At 35.8% G+C, this 12,411-nt stretch overlaps 1 protein-coding gene across 3 annotated transcripts in view; it reads right to left on the bottom strand.

The window, feature by feature from the left end:
* Nucleotides 1–3,987: 3,987 nt before the first annotated feature.
* The window catches only part of LOC107560490 (uncharacterized), a 50,203-nt gene continuing 41,779 nt past the window's right edge, over nt 3,988–12,411 (bottom strand). For all 3 annotated transcript variants that reach the window (XM_016244691.1, XM_016244700.1, XM_016244707.1), the window contains 2 exons: nt 4,251–4,317; nt 3,988–4,174 (listed from right to left, as the gene is read on the bottom strand). In XM_016244691.1, the coding sequence (XP_016100177.1) occupies nt 4,024–4,174; nt 4,251–4,317 (218 nt within the window). In that variant the 3' untranslated portion in view covers nt 3,988–4,023. The remainder of the gene's footprint in view (nt 4,175–4,250; nt 4,318–12,411) is intronic.

The following is a 12,411-nucleotide window of genomic DNA, read 5'->3' as shown; positions in this document are numbered from 1 at the left end:
CATATGAGGACACTGGGACTAAAAGCATGTTTATTAGCATTTTGGGAGACATAACAAATTAATAGGGAAAGAAATTATGTTTCAGTATTCTATGAAATATTATATATTATTATGAAAATCTTGTCAAATATTACTCCCATTATTACACTTCTATTTTCATTACATGTTGCCCCAAAAACACATTAATATGCAAATTAGATTTAGTTTAGATACATTGTATATAATGAGAAAACCCATTTATGTCCATTTTACACACATTTTGCAGAAAGAAAAATTAAATATCAAATCATTCTGTTATAACATAGGTGAGAATCATCTTTATATACAAAGTTTGGTAAAAAAAAAAAAATCCTGAAAACTAAAAATGTATTGATGATTTAAAAAATCTATTGTTTTTGCCTATGCATGTTCATTCATGTCTTTTTATCATTTTTTTAACTGAGTCCCGATGTCCTCTACTGAGGACATAGCATAACTTATGAATTAAATATCATTTAAAAAAATATATATTTTTATTTTTATGCTCTAAACAATGTAAAGACATGAAAAAAAACGATATTATTTCCTAAAAATCTTTTCTCTGGTCTTAAGAGGTTAAAAAAAGCTTCTTTTTTTTAAAAAAACAGCACTTATTAATTCTGTTAAAATTTTTTCCAACTCTAAAATCATGGTAACACAAGTATGTCTACATTTTGTGTGTGGCTGTACTAATTGAAAAAGTGAACATTTCAGTGTTCACAAATTAGCTCCATTCATTGTAACCCAGTAGGCTATTTACATTCATAAAGCCACAGGCTAACGTTCTTATTTGCGGTATCTCACTGATTGAACGAATTCACAGCACGCGCCCGACCTGTTTAAATAAATGCTTGCGCATCAGCTGAACTTCTGCTTTACACTAGAACAGAATTTTCACAGATAACTGTAAGAATAAAACAGGGTTAAACTCAGTGTGAAAAATCAATGTATTAAATCAAGGGTTCGTTATTTGTAATGAGATATTGTTTTCTGAGTTAGAGAATGTGATGCAAGTAAAACCAATAAAAGCTTAGTTTACATATTGTGAGCTTAAATATTGTGCTGTGCAAGTATATCTAGTTATTATTTAAAGGGTTCATTATGTGTAATGAGATGTTTTTTCTGCGTTAGAGAATGTGATGCAAGTAAAACCAATAAAAGCTAAGTTTATATATTGTGCTGTGCAAGTATTGTTTATCTAGTTAGCGTGGAATGCTATTTCTCTTCTAATTAACCAACTTAACTTAAAACGGATGCCACTGTGTGCAGGAGTTCACAGAAGCTTAGCTTCACTCTACAGCACCTCCCTACACAAGCCTGAGCCCAGTAGCCATGACCTCTCTTCAGCCAGGTTCATTCTGATACCATAATCCCCTGTGAACAAGCCCAGTGCTGGTGTTCTGAATCCACACACCTGTGTGCTGCTGTCACCTGGCTGCTGTACAGCCGAGCAGAGGAATTCCAGGGGCTTGGCCTCTTGTCATTACATGCAGCTTAAAGGATGCTGTTTTGCACAAGTGAGATTGAGGGTTAGGGTTTCTCTTAATAAATCCAGGGTATTAGATTGTGAAAGGAATGATATCATATTTCTTTAGAGGATGTATAATTTCTGTGTTTGGGAAATGCTGATTTGCAATGGATTGAAAGGATTTGTTTGAACACGCAATTTGCCGTTTTAAAAAGCCATGTTGTTTATGCCAACAGAAACTGTCCTGAGAGATTTTCAAAGCATCATCAGCTGTTGCAGACAGGCCCGGAAAATCAGCTGATGGTTGTCATCTATTTAGTTGTCTTTTTAAAAATTCATCATGCGCTTATTGACCGATTCACCGATTCACCGACCGATCGATGGCCGAGCAGAGAGGTTGACAAAGAGGAATGTTGTGCTAAGTTTGAGGGGTGCTGAAGAGAGATGTTTGTGATGGAATGGGCAGGGAAGGGCTGTGACTCCTCCATTGAGTGTGTAGGGGCACGCTGAATTGGGCTGATTTGCCTGTGAATGGAGCCTTTCCATTATTCTTGTTAGGGAGCTGTCACATCCAATAGAGAAAGTGAAAACCTCTTTTTATCAACCTTTTCCAAGTGAAACAGAACAGGCAATCAATAACCAAATTCAAAACCGGGGGAAAGTCAAGCAGAATGATATGGGGATGTTAAAAAAAAGGGGGGCGTTTGTCAAATTGCTAATAAAGAAAAAAAAAGCTAAGTGTTGTACTGTTGGCTCAAATAGGATGATTAGAATAACAGGAAAGTTTGTCATGTAAAATATAAGTGTAATATAAAACAGTAGGACACAAAATATATTATCGTTCAAAATAATGTATACAAATTATTTTGTGAGTTTGCGAGCACAAGAAATACTACAATTACAGATGAGGCTTTTATCTTGTTCCTGCGTGTTTATTTTGTATGGAGACATACAAAATAAATGTAAAGAAAAAGAATAAAGTGAATTATGTCAGCTTGTGTGATTCAACAAACAGTCATTTATATTGCATTGATAATGAAATTACATTGTCAAATTGGTTACAAAAGAATCTTCAGAAACAAACGACATTTTTCTGTATAGAAAATAGAAGCACTTCAAATGCTCGCACAACAATTTGCTCTATCATACCTTTCTGCTAACTGTAACAAAACGTAATGCACTGGTACATAATTCATTTTTGTAGCCTAACCATTCCCTTTGAAAGCAGTGTGCAAGGAATTGTACTTCTGAGTAACTGCTAAAGTGGAAAAGCTATTTTTTATTACAGAACTTTAAGCATATTGAGTTAGATTCTGAAGGTTTGAGTAGGATTGCTTGAAAAAAAAATACAATATTATCTTAGCAATATTATACAATAAATAATTCAACATTATATAGCCTCACCGACTAGAATTCTATTATTTCAGATGTGATCAAATGTGAATTTGTTTTCTAAAATGGAATGGTATAACAAATATATGTAAAATGTGTTAGGGTATACAGTTGTTCACACTGAAAAATATGTGTTTAATAGTTGTTGTTTTTTTAAATGCAGTTAAAAGGAAGAATTAAAAAAATATGTTCTTATCTTATCGATAGGTGAGGTGGACTGGATATAACATTCATCAGCTAATTTTCACATCCTGTGGCTTTCAGTGTTTTTCCGCTGGATGGAGAAAATGAATCGAATCATTTAGGCCCATCAATCAACCTGGTAATTGATATCTTAATTGATGGCTGGGTTATACAGTTAATTGAGCACCTTCATTGTGGATTGTCATTGTTCACTCTTTTCAAACACACTGCACAGCAAACGGGCCCAGGATAGAGCAACTCAACAAAGAGATACTAAACCAATACATGTATTGCTTATTTACTCCAGAGGAAGTAGACAAGATCTCATTTTGGGATCTGAATAGATGAGATAGATTGATTAAATTATTTCCTTTTCTGTGAAAAAAATGGCATTCAAAATAAAACCTGAAATGCTTAAAAATGTGTCACTTTTTTTTCTGTGGGGACAATTCTGGAAAGTGAAGGATGCCTGATCACACATTTTTTCTTTTTTTCAACTGATGGTCAGTGAAAGTTAAACTTAACTTAAGAAAATGTTGTTTGTCCACTTTAGGATGTCAAAGTTGATTTGAAATGAATTGTTTTGTTTAAAAAAAATTTTTTAATTCATTTTAAATTAGATTTTAAATTTTGCAACATATACCAAAACAAGGGTAAATACAGTTTAAAACCTTATTGTTATTTTCCAGTAAAATAAACACACAAACGAATTAATTAACTAAATATAGACTATAAAATGTTACATCGAAATAAACTCTAAATAAGCATAAAATTTTGATGGCGGGCATTTATTTAATGTTTTTAAACTCCATTACTTTACATATGTTTAAAAAATTATCTAAAATATATATTTTTTCACAGCACAAAACATGAGATTTGTATCTGTAATACTTAAAAAAACATAGGACCCCAAAGTAATGGGACTGTATTCATGGAAAGTGACAACAGTTTGATTTACACTTCTAAAACTTATCTACTCTCTTTTTTATAATTTTCCCCCCCTCAGGTTGTGGGCTTTCAGCATTCCCGGTTTCACTGCTTGTCTCCGTGGTGATTGAGTGCTGAATCGCTGGGACCGATGGGACTGTCACCCATCCATCTTCACTGGCCTGGCTGCAGATTAAAGCAGAAGGATGTATAAATCAGAGCGCTAATGAATAGCTCTACTCAGCGGAGAAGAGAGGCTTACCTATTTTTCTCTGCCCACTCAGTGGGTCCTGCTGATCTCTTCCAGCAATCCTTCCTCCTGAAACTCTCTAGCCAAAGCAGAATGGCTGTCAAACACTTGTCTTTACTTCGCAAGTTAGTTGTTAAACACCCCCCTAACTAAAGTCTTTAAACACTGTGGGCAGCAGGTATCATTGGGAGAAAGGCTGGGTGAAGCGTTGGCCTCTCTGAGTGTGTAATCCTGGCCTGCTGATGGTGCTGGGGGGCAATTTGGTTAATTGGGTTACAGAATACTTTAATTACTTCACTTTCCCACATTCTTGCTCTGCGCACAGACACAATGGTGGCGCGGTGAGAAACTGCAGCCCAGGGCCCTGGAGTGCAGCTGCAGGGTAATTATCATTGCAAACTCCATGCATCTGTATACAAACAAGCACACAGCTGCTAACTCTCTGACACTCACGATACATGGCACATGAGAGTGGCATCGACGGCACCACGCTTGTGTATTCATCCATACATGGTTAGTCGACATTAAATACTTATGGAAAGTTGATGTTCTGTGGTGTGATGTGATCTCAAACTATTTCAAACATGCGTGCAGCTTTAAGGAGCTCATGAATGGTAAAAGACTACATGGAATGGTTGTATTTTATTTGTCAGTAGTCACACTGCAAGATCACTTAAAATGAACTAAAAAAGGCCAAAAAGTATGAAAGCCATTTCTGGTTCAGGAAAAAAAATAAAAAATAAAGTTTATGATAAAAGTCACACAGTGAGATATAAAAATCACAATTATAAAACATAAAGGCACAGTTGTGAGACATATTTTTTAACTCAGAACCAGAAACAGGTAAAAAATTATTACATTTTATTTATTTATTTATTCATTCATTCATTCGTTTGTTTATTAATTAATTAATTCATTCGTTCATTAAGCACCACGCTTGTGTATTCATCCATACATGGTTAGTCGACATTAAATACTTATGGAAAGTTGATGTTCTGTGGTGTGATGTGATCTCAAACTATTTCAAACATGCGTGCAGCTTTAAGGAGCTCATGAATGGTAAAAGACTACATGGAATGGTTGTATTTTATTTGTCAGTAGTCACACTGCAAGATCACTTAAAATGAACTAAAAAAGGCCAAAAAGTATGAAAGCCATTTCTGGTTCAGGAAAAAAAAATAAAAAAAATAAAAAATAAAGTTTATGATAAAAGTCACACAGTGAGATATAAAAATCACAATTATAAAACATAAAGGCACAGTTGTGAGACATATTTTTTAACTCAGAACCAGAAACAGGTCAAAAATTATTACATTTTATTTATTTATTTATTCATTCATTCATTTGTTTGTTTATTAATTAATTAATTCATTCGTTCATTAATTCAAATTATTATATATACACTTCCATTCAAAGTTTGGAGTGTAGTTTGTTTATTTATTTATGAAATTAATACTTTTAATCAGCAGGGACGCATCAATAGTGACATTTATAATGTTAAAAAATATTTATATTTCAAATAAATGCTGTTGTTTTGAACTTTCTATTCATCAAAAGAATTCTGCTAAAATGTATCACCGTTTTCACAGAAAAATTTTTCCAACACTGATGATAATAATAAGAAATGCTTTTTGAGCAGCAAATCAGCATATTAGAATGATTTCTGATTTCTCATGTGACACTGAAGACTGGAGTAATAATTCTGAAAATTCAGCTTTGCATCACAGGAATATATATTTTATTAATTTTAAAACATACTCATATGGAAAACAGTTATTTTAAATTGTAATATTTCACAATATTACAGTTTTAATTGATAATATAATGTATGAAAAAATAGAACATTTATGCATTACTGATACACAAATACAACTAAATAAATTAAATTAGCGTTCCCTAATGGACAGCATGACTTTAGGGAAATTGGGGTTTGAAGTAAACACTTTACAATGTAAACTGTAAAAGGAGCATTTTTAGACTTTTTGCCCATAAATTAGCTCATAAAAGCTGGTGTGGGAAAGGGCAGGAAGGCAGAGGAACAGGGTGTGTGTGTGTGTGTGTGTAGTAAGCAGGAGGTGTGAAGAATAGTGTGTGATCAGTAGTGTGGATGCAGTGTGGGAGAGGGGGCTGCCCTGGCTGTCAGAACTCAGGCCCACAGTGGCCCAGCGGGAGCCCCTGGCTGTTCTCCCATGATGCCCTGTTGCCGTGGCTGAGCCCTGGAATGCAGCAGCACACAATGGAAGAGAGGGCCTGAGAAGGCCCTCCATCCTGATAACCACATTAAAGGCCCACCAACATCTGTTGAAGCACAGGAGAAAGGCCCTATCTCTGGGCTTTAACCCCCAACAGCACTAATCATTAACCCCCAGCCCTGAGAAGGAGCCCAATAACAGCACTTTATTTGTCAGGCACCCTGCGGAGGGACCAGGGGGACTAATATTGTGCAGCAAACAGGGTGAGAAGAGCTGGATGAGTACTCTTAGAGGTCTAAAGTGATGATACATAATGCACATCTTGAGTTTCTTAAGTATTACTGATATCATGAGAAAATTTAACTATTTTATGAAATGTCTACTTTGTTTGAATTTGTGCAATGTGATACTTTCAGAAATTTTTTTTTTTTTTTGAAAAAAAAAATGAAGGTCCACCCGTAAACATAACCAATGAGGCATAAGCAGAAAACAAACAAATGAGATTGTATGAATTCATACAACTACAGGCCCGTTCACAGCAGTAACGATAACTATAAAGACTTATATAATGATAACTATATTAGCGTCCACACCAACAGATGATAACATAATGAATGAACAAATAAGATGATCCAATTCATACGAATAAAGGCTTTTTCACAAAAGTAACAATAAGCATAAAGATAACTATAATAATGACTGTATTAGCATGCACACCAATGGCCGATAATTAAAACGAATGAATGTTATCATATGATTCATATGAATAAAGGCCCGTTCACAACTATAACGATAACTATTAACATCCACGATAACGTAAAGACGATAACGTTCTGTTTATTATAAGTGCAAGCTGCAGTTGCTGTTTGCTGCTTAAAATTCTCAAGCTCCTTAAAGTTAAGTTGATTCAGATTTTTCAAAGTTTTAATTTTTTTTTTTATTTTAGCATTATCATTATAATGGTGATAATTTGCCAAAATGAAAATGACTTTTCAGAACACATTTCACAATTTAAAGTATTTTAAATCAGCATAAAATTGGAGATTTTCAATGGTTCGTGATGTTTGGTCCGGATGATTTTTGCAGTAAACGAGCATGTAATTGTCTATGTGCAGGTGTTCTGCATCCTCAAGCACAGAAAGACAAGATATGTGTCAGAAACAGGTGTCCCATCATAAGAAAACTTCTCACTCTCCAGGATCCTCATTTGCCTTGAAGGGCCTTTAAGGCTGCCTCGCTTCCACAGGTTTCAAAGCCCTGTTAATTTCACCAGCATGAACCTGGAGACAAAGCAGAGGGGCTGGAGGTGGGGGCGAATGCAAACAAGAATGATGCAGAGGAGAGGTGAGTGTCTTTCTCTCTGGCGATTCATACACGGCGCTCTCTGTATACAGGCTCTGCGATTAGGAGCTGCAGGAGGTACCCCTAATGCATGGCTCCTCAAGTACCTCCACACAAGTAAGCCCATTCAACAGTAGCTCATTACACGGGCAATTAAGTGTCGTGGGGGGAGGGGGATGAGGGGCCAAAATGAGGGCCACCAGCCATCGTGAGGAGCCCCTCCCCCCTTGCCCACTCCTCCCAGCGTCTTCACCTGGGCAGGCCAGAGGACACCTGCTTCTTCTAATGAAGATCCATGGCCTCATTTCCATTTCTGGAGTCATATCAGAGACAGCGGCACACAAAACTGCGCCCGTGTCCTCTGGTCCGGAGAGGCGGATAGAATGACATGGCTAAGTGCTCTTGCAGAGCCGGAGCAGCTGTGGGGCCTGAAAATGGGGTTTTGGTAGGTTTGAAGTGGGGTGCTGCAATGCCTACGATGCTGTTCTCCTGCTTATTGGAGGGTGCTTCAGGTTCCGATCGGCCACAATGGCTGCCGTGCGCTACCTTTGCTCTTCGCTTATAATGAGCGGATCTGCAGAAGGGAGGAGAGCCTGAGGAAGGAAAGTGCTCACAAACAATGCTCACCTCTGTCCAATTCAGCTTCATAACTTGTGCTCTTGTGATTTTTCTAAGCACTAGCGGAAAGCATCTGTAACTATGATGAAGCATTTTAACTAGCGAGTTAATATATTCTCACACCTGTGCTGAGGGCAACTGTAAGTGTTATAAAAGTAAAATTATTTCATTCATAACACTTTGCCTTAATATAAGTCCACAAATGATTGAAATAATGCAAGTAAGTCAAAAAGGACAAATCCACAAATTTGTTGTGTATATTTTGATCACGGTAAATGTAAATTAATTACAACATATACTGTAGAACTCTGGCATACTACTCTCAATTATATTTAGTCATTAACACATCAAACTGTTCTTAGTAACTTAGAGACATCCTTGTCTCCCCAGTCTACTGCTGATAATGACGTCAAGCCACATCCAAAACAATGCATGAGCACGAACAGTTACAATGCTGAATTGTTATGAAATGCAACTAAGATAAAAATGTGCATCATCTAAATAAATGTTGCATGGATCTAATGTAATAAGTTAAAGAGAAACTCAAACTAATTCATTATTATGAAGCTTTTTAAATAATATAGTATACTCTGATTGAAACTCTGATTGTTTTTTTTTCTTTCCAAAACTGAAAATAAAGATGCAACTGAAATATGTGGTGTTTAACTCTTAAAAAAATAAATAACAATAAATAAAATGAATTATTATTAAATAAATCAATAATAATGTTAAATTAAATGATAGCTTTTAATAAATAAAATGAATTCCTAAGAAAAAAAATGTATTGCTATTTTCCAAAATTAGGAGTGAAATACAATTTCATGGTTTCTTTAAAATATTATTTTTATTTTCAATTTTACAGTTCATATACATTAAAATAAAATATACAATATATTACCTCAAGGCCTGTTCATGGCATGCTGTCATTCTACTTTACATAAAGATGGAGACTTTTTATCCCAAGTCACTTGACCTGAATAGTTGCAGGGAGCCCTTTTTCAATATTTATTTTTCCCCAAAATAAAGTTCTTTCCTCCAGCTTCTCAAATGTCTGTATCCCACAAAATACAGAAACCATTTATGAGTTAACAAATATCTAAAATGTGCAATATCTAGCACGTTATGCCACTTTCCAGGCTGTTTTCAGCACACACTGAATAAAATGGGGACAATTCTGGAAAGTGAAGGATGCCTGGTCACATACAAAACAGAAAATTAGCCTAAGTATGTATTTTCAGTCCAGACACAGGATATTATAAATAGCTATGTAATTACGTATATGTCTATTAAGGTTTATTCAGATCATTCATTACCAATTGGGGATGTACAACAAGATGGGGATGTACAACAAACACATAAAAACTGCACTGGCTAATAATTTTCTGGTCATTAATGTCACTCTTTATTTTTAGGGAAGTAAAAGAGAGGGTCGTCTTGTGATCTGTTCCACACTCCTTGCTGAAAGCTCCATTCAGCAGTGCAGCGTGTCTCTCAATACGGTTGTGGGATCCTCCCTTGTTAACATGTTCAGGCTCACCGCCTCCTCTCAGCACCTGAGGGCAAGTGGAGCACCCAGAGCTCAGGTAATGGAGGAAGAGGAAGAGCAGAGTGAAAATAAACAACCTCAGTCTCCATCCATCCGTTGTGCCTCACCTGCTCTGCTCCCTTTCAAACTCTGACACGGGCCACACTAGGGGTCTGTGGGTGGGATTACCTACTGCAGAGTGCTGTGCTCAGAGATATTGTCATATGAATGTCACTAGGTTCTATCGCTAGGTATGAAAGAGACTGTTGAGGTGATGTTGGGTTGCATTATATCGCTACCAGTTGGATAAAGCTCGTTACAAGAAAAGCTAGGCTACACTATTATGAAAATAGCTGAAATATTGTCACACTATTAAAATGTAGTTAAGGTAGTAGCGTCACGATATTAGTTAGTTACTCCTCATGTGTATATAGGTGTGATTTGTGCCCCAGGCATGGTTACACAACAAGTTTGTGTGTCAGAGTCTGCACTTCTAAGCAGCAGATCTGGCTTCCCTCTCTCTCACTCACCTGTGACGGAGCACTTCCCCTGGTTGGCTCTTATCAGCCCATAGAGGAAATACCTGCTACAGGTAAACAGGACCTCGTGACCCTTTGCACTCATGCTCAAGCAGACAAGATGTTGTTCTTTCTGCCCTGCCATGAGCATCCCTGCCCCCACCTGCCCAAATTATCTCCCACCCCCTCTCAAATTTAATCTTATCTAAATATCAGCAGGTGTAAGGCAAGAGCCTGCTTATCATGACAGATTCAGTGTGCACAACCATGATCAACAGTGCCTCAGCACAAATGCATTTCTGACTGTCATAATGATGCTGGTATCAGTCTAAAATGACCAGTCCTTTTTCTCAGAGATTATACTGAGAAACCTGCATATGAAATCAACACTTAAAAATGTGTTTACTTGCATGGACCTACTTTTTAAGTGGGAGAACTTGCACAATTGGTGGCTGACTAAATACTTTTTTTCCCCACTGTATCTAATTTTTCTGCTATATTGAAGCTATGTAATCTTACAACATCAGGCATGTCATCATTCAGATTTTTAAATGTAAATGTATATTGTTTTTTCAATCCTGAATACATATTTATTGGATTCAGTTGTAGATTTCCATGTAGTGTGTATTATGGCATGACATTGGAAGTTTAATTTGTTTATTGATTGTTTTTTAATTTACAAATGTATTTATTAATTTGATTATGTATGTACTTATTGTATATACTTATTTTACAAACTTCCTTATATTTATATTAATTACGAAACCCTTGTATTCATATTTATATATATTAATATGCTTAAATATTAATATTTGCACCTAATATACAAACATGAAGCTGAAACAATTGTTTTTTTACAGAACATAAATGCCAAATAAATTAATACCACTATTATTGAATAATCATCCGATTGTGGTTATTTGAACTAATCACAGTTATTTGAGATAACCACAATAATTAATTTTAATTATATTATTCTATTCTATTCTATTCTATTATATAATTTTCATAGTATTGAAGTAAATCATATGGGTCTGGTTTATTATTATTTTTATTATTATATTACAGTATTTATGTACAAGAAATACAGAATTAAACCGTTAATTGAAATTATTTGCATGACAATTAACCATCAGCACAAAATAGTACAAAGTATCTTTGCTCAAATTAAAAATAACTGTGTATATGTTCTTCTCTCAGAGGCAGACATGTGAACTGCTTTAAAGTCAAACAATAGTATGTGTAATAAAAAAATAAATCATTGTAAGGGAATTCCTATAGCATGCAACATGTTCCCTCTGTCTCTGGGACCAGGGTGGAATTGTCCCTCCGGGACTAATGACCCTATTGAGGCAGCCCATTTTCACAGGTCCAGAAACAATGCCCCACCCCCACACAGAGAGAGAGAGAGGGGGGGGGGGCAGACCTCCAGGACAACAGCTCACCTAAGACATCTCAGGATCAGTGTTACTCTCTCTCTCTCTTAACACTGGCCAGCATTGCTCTACCCTTCCCTAGCATGTTACCTGAGCCACATGCAATGCTGCCCTTTATTTGATGGATGCGGATTCCCACACTGTCACTGATGGGTGGTGAGAGCCCCTGCAACCCCTTCCTGCTAAATCACAGTGATTGATAAAGGAAATCTGATCCCCTGATTATGTTCAGAAAAAAATCTCAAATTTCAAACTTCTTCAATCCAAAAAAACATACACTCTTAAAAAGGTTTACTCTTAAAATTAAAGGTTCTTTATCGGCATCTCTGGTTCCATGAAGAACTTTTAACATTCATGGAACAACCTTCCATTGTCTTAAAATAACCATTTTTCTACAACATTTTAATAATCTAAAAAATATTTTTCCATAATAAAGAACCTTTTGTGCAATGGAAAGTGTCCATGGATATTAAATATTCCATAAATATTCCACTTCAAGGAATCATTAATGTCAATAAATAACCTTTATTTATTTTTAAGACT

This window comes from Sinocyclocheilus grahami, unplaced genomic scaffold, assembly GCF_001515645.1.
Source record: "Sinocyclocheilus grahami isolate Dianchi unplaced genomic scaffold, SAMN03320097.WGS_v1.1 scaffold23.1, whole genome shotgun sequence".
NCBI lineage: Eukaryota > Metazoa > Chordata > Actinopteri > Cypriniformes > Cyprinidae > Sinocyclocheilus > Sinocyclocheilus grahami.
Note: the sequence above shows the minus strand (reverse complement) of the source record. Positions and strands in the feature narration are given on the sequence as shown.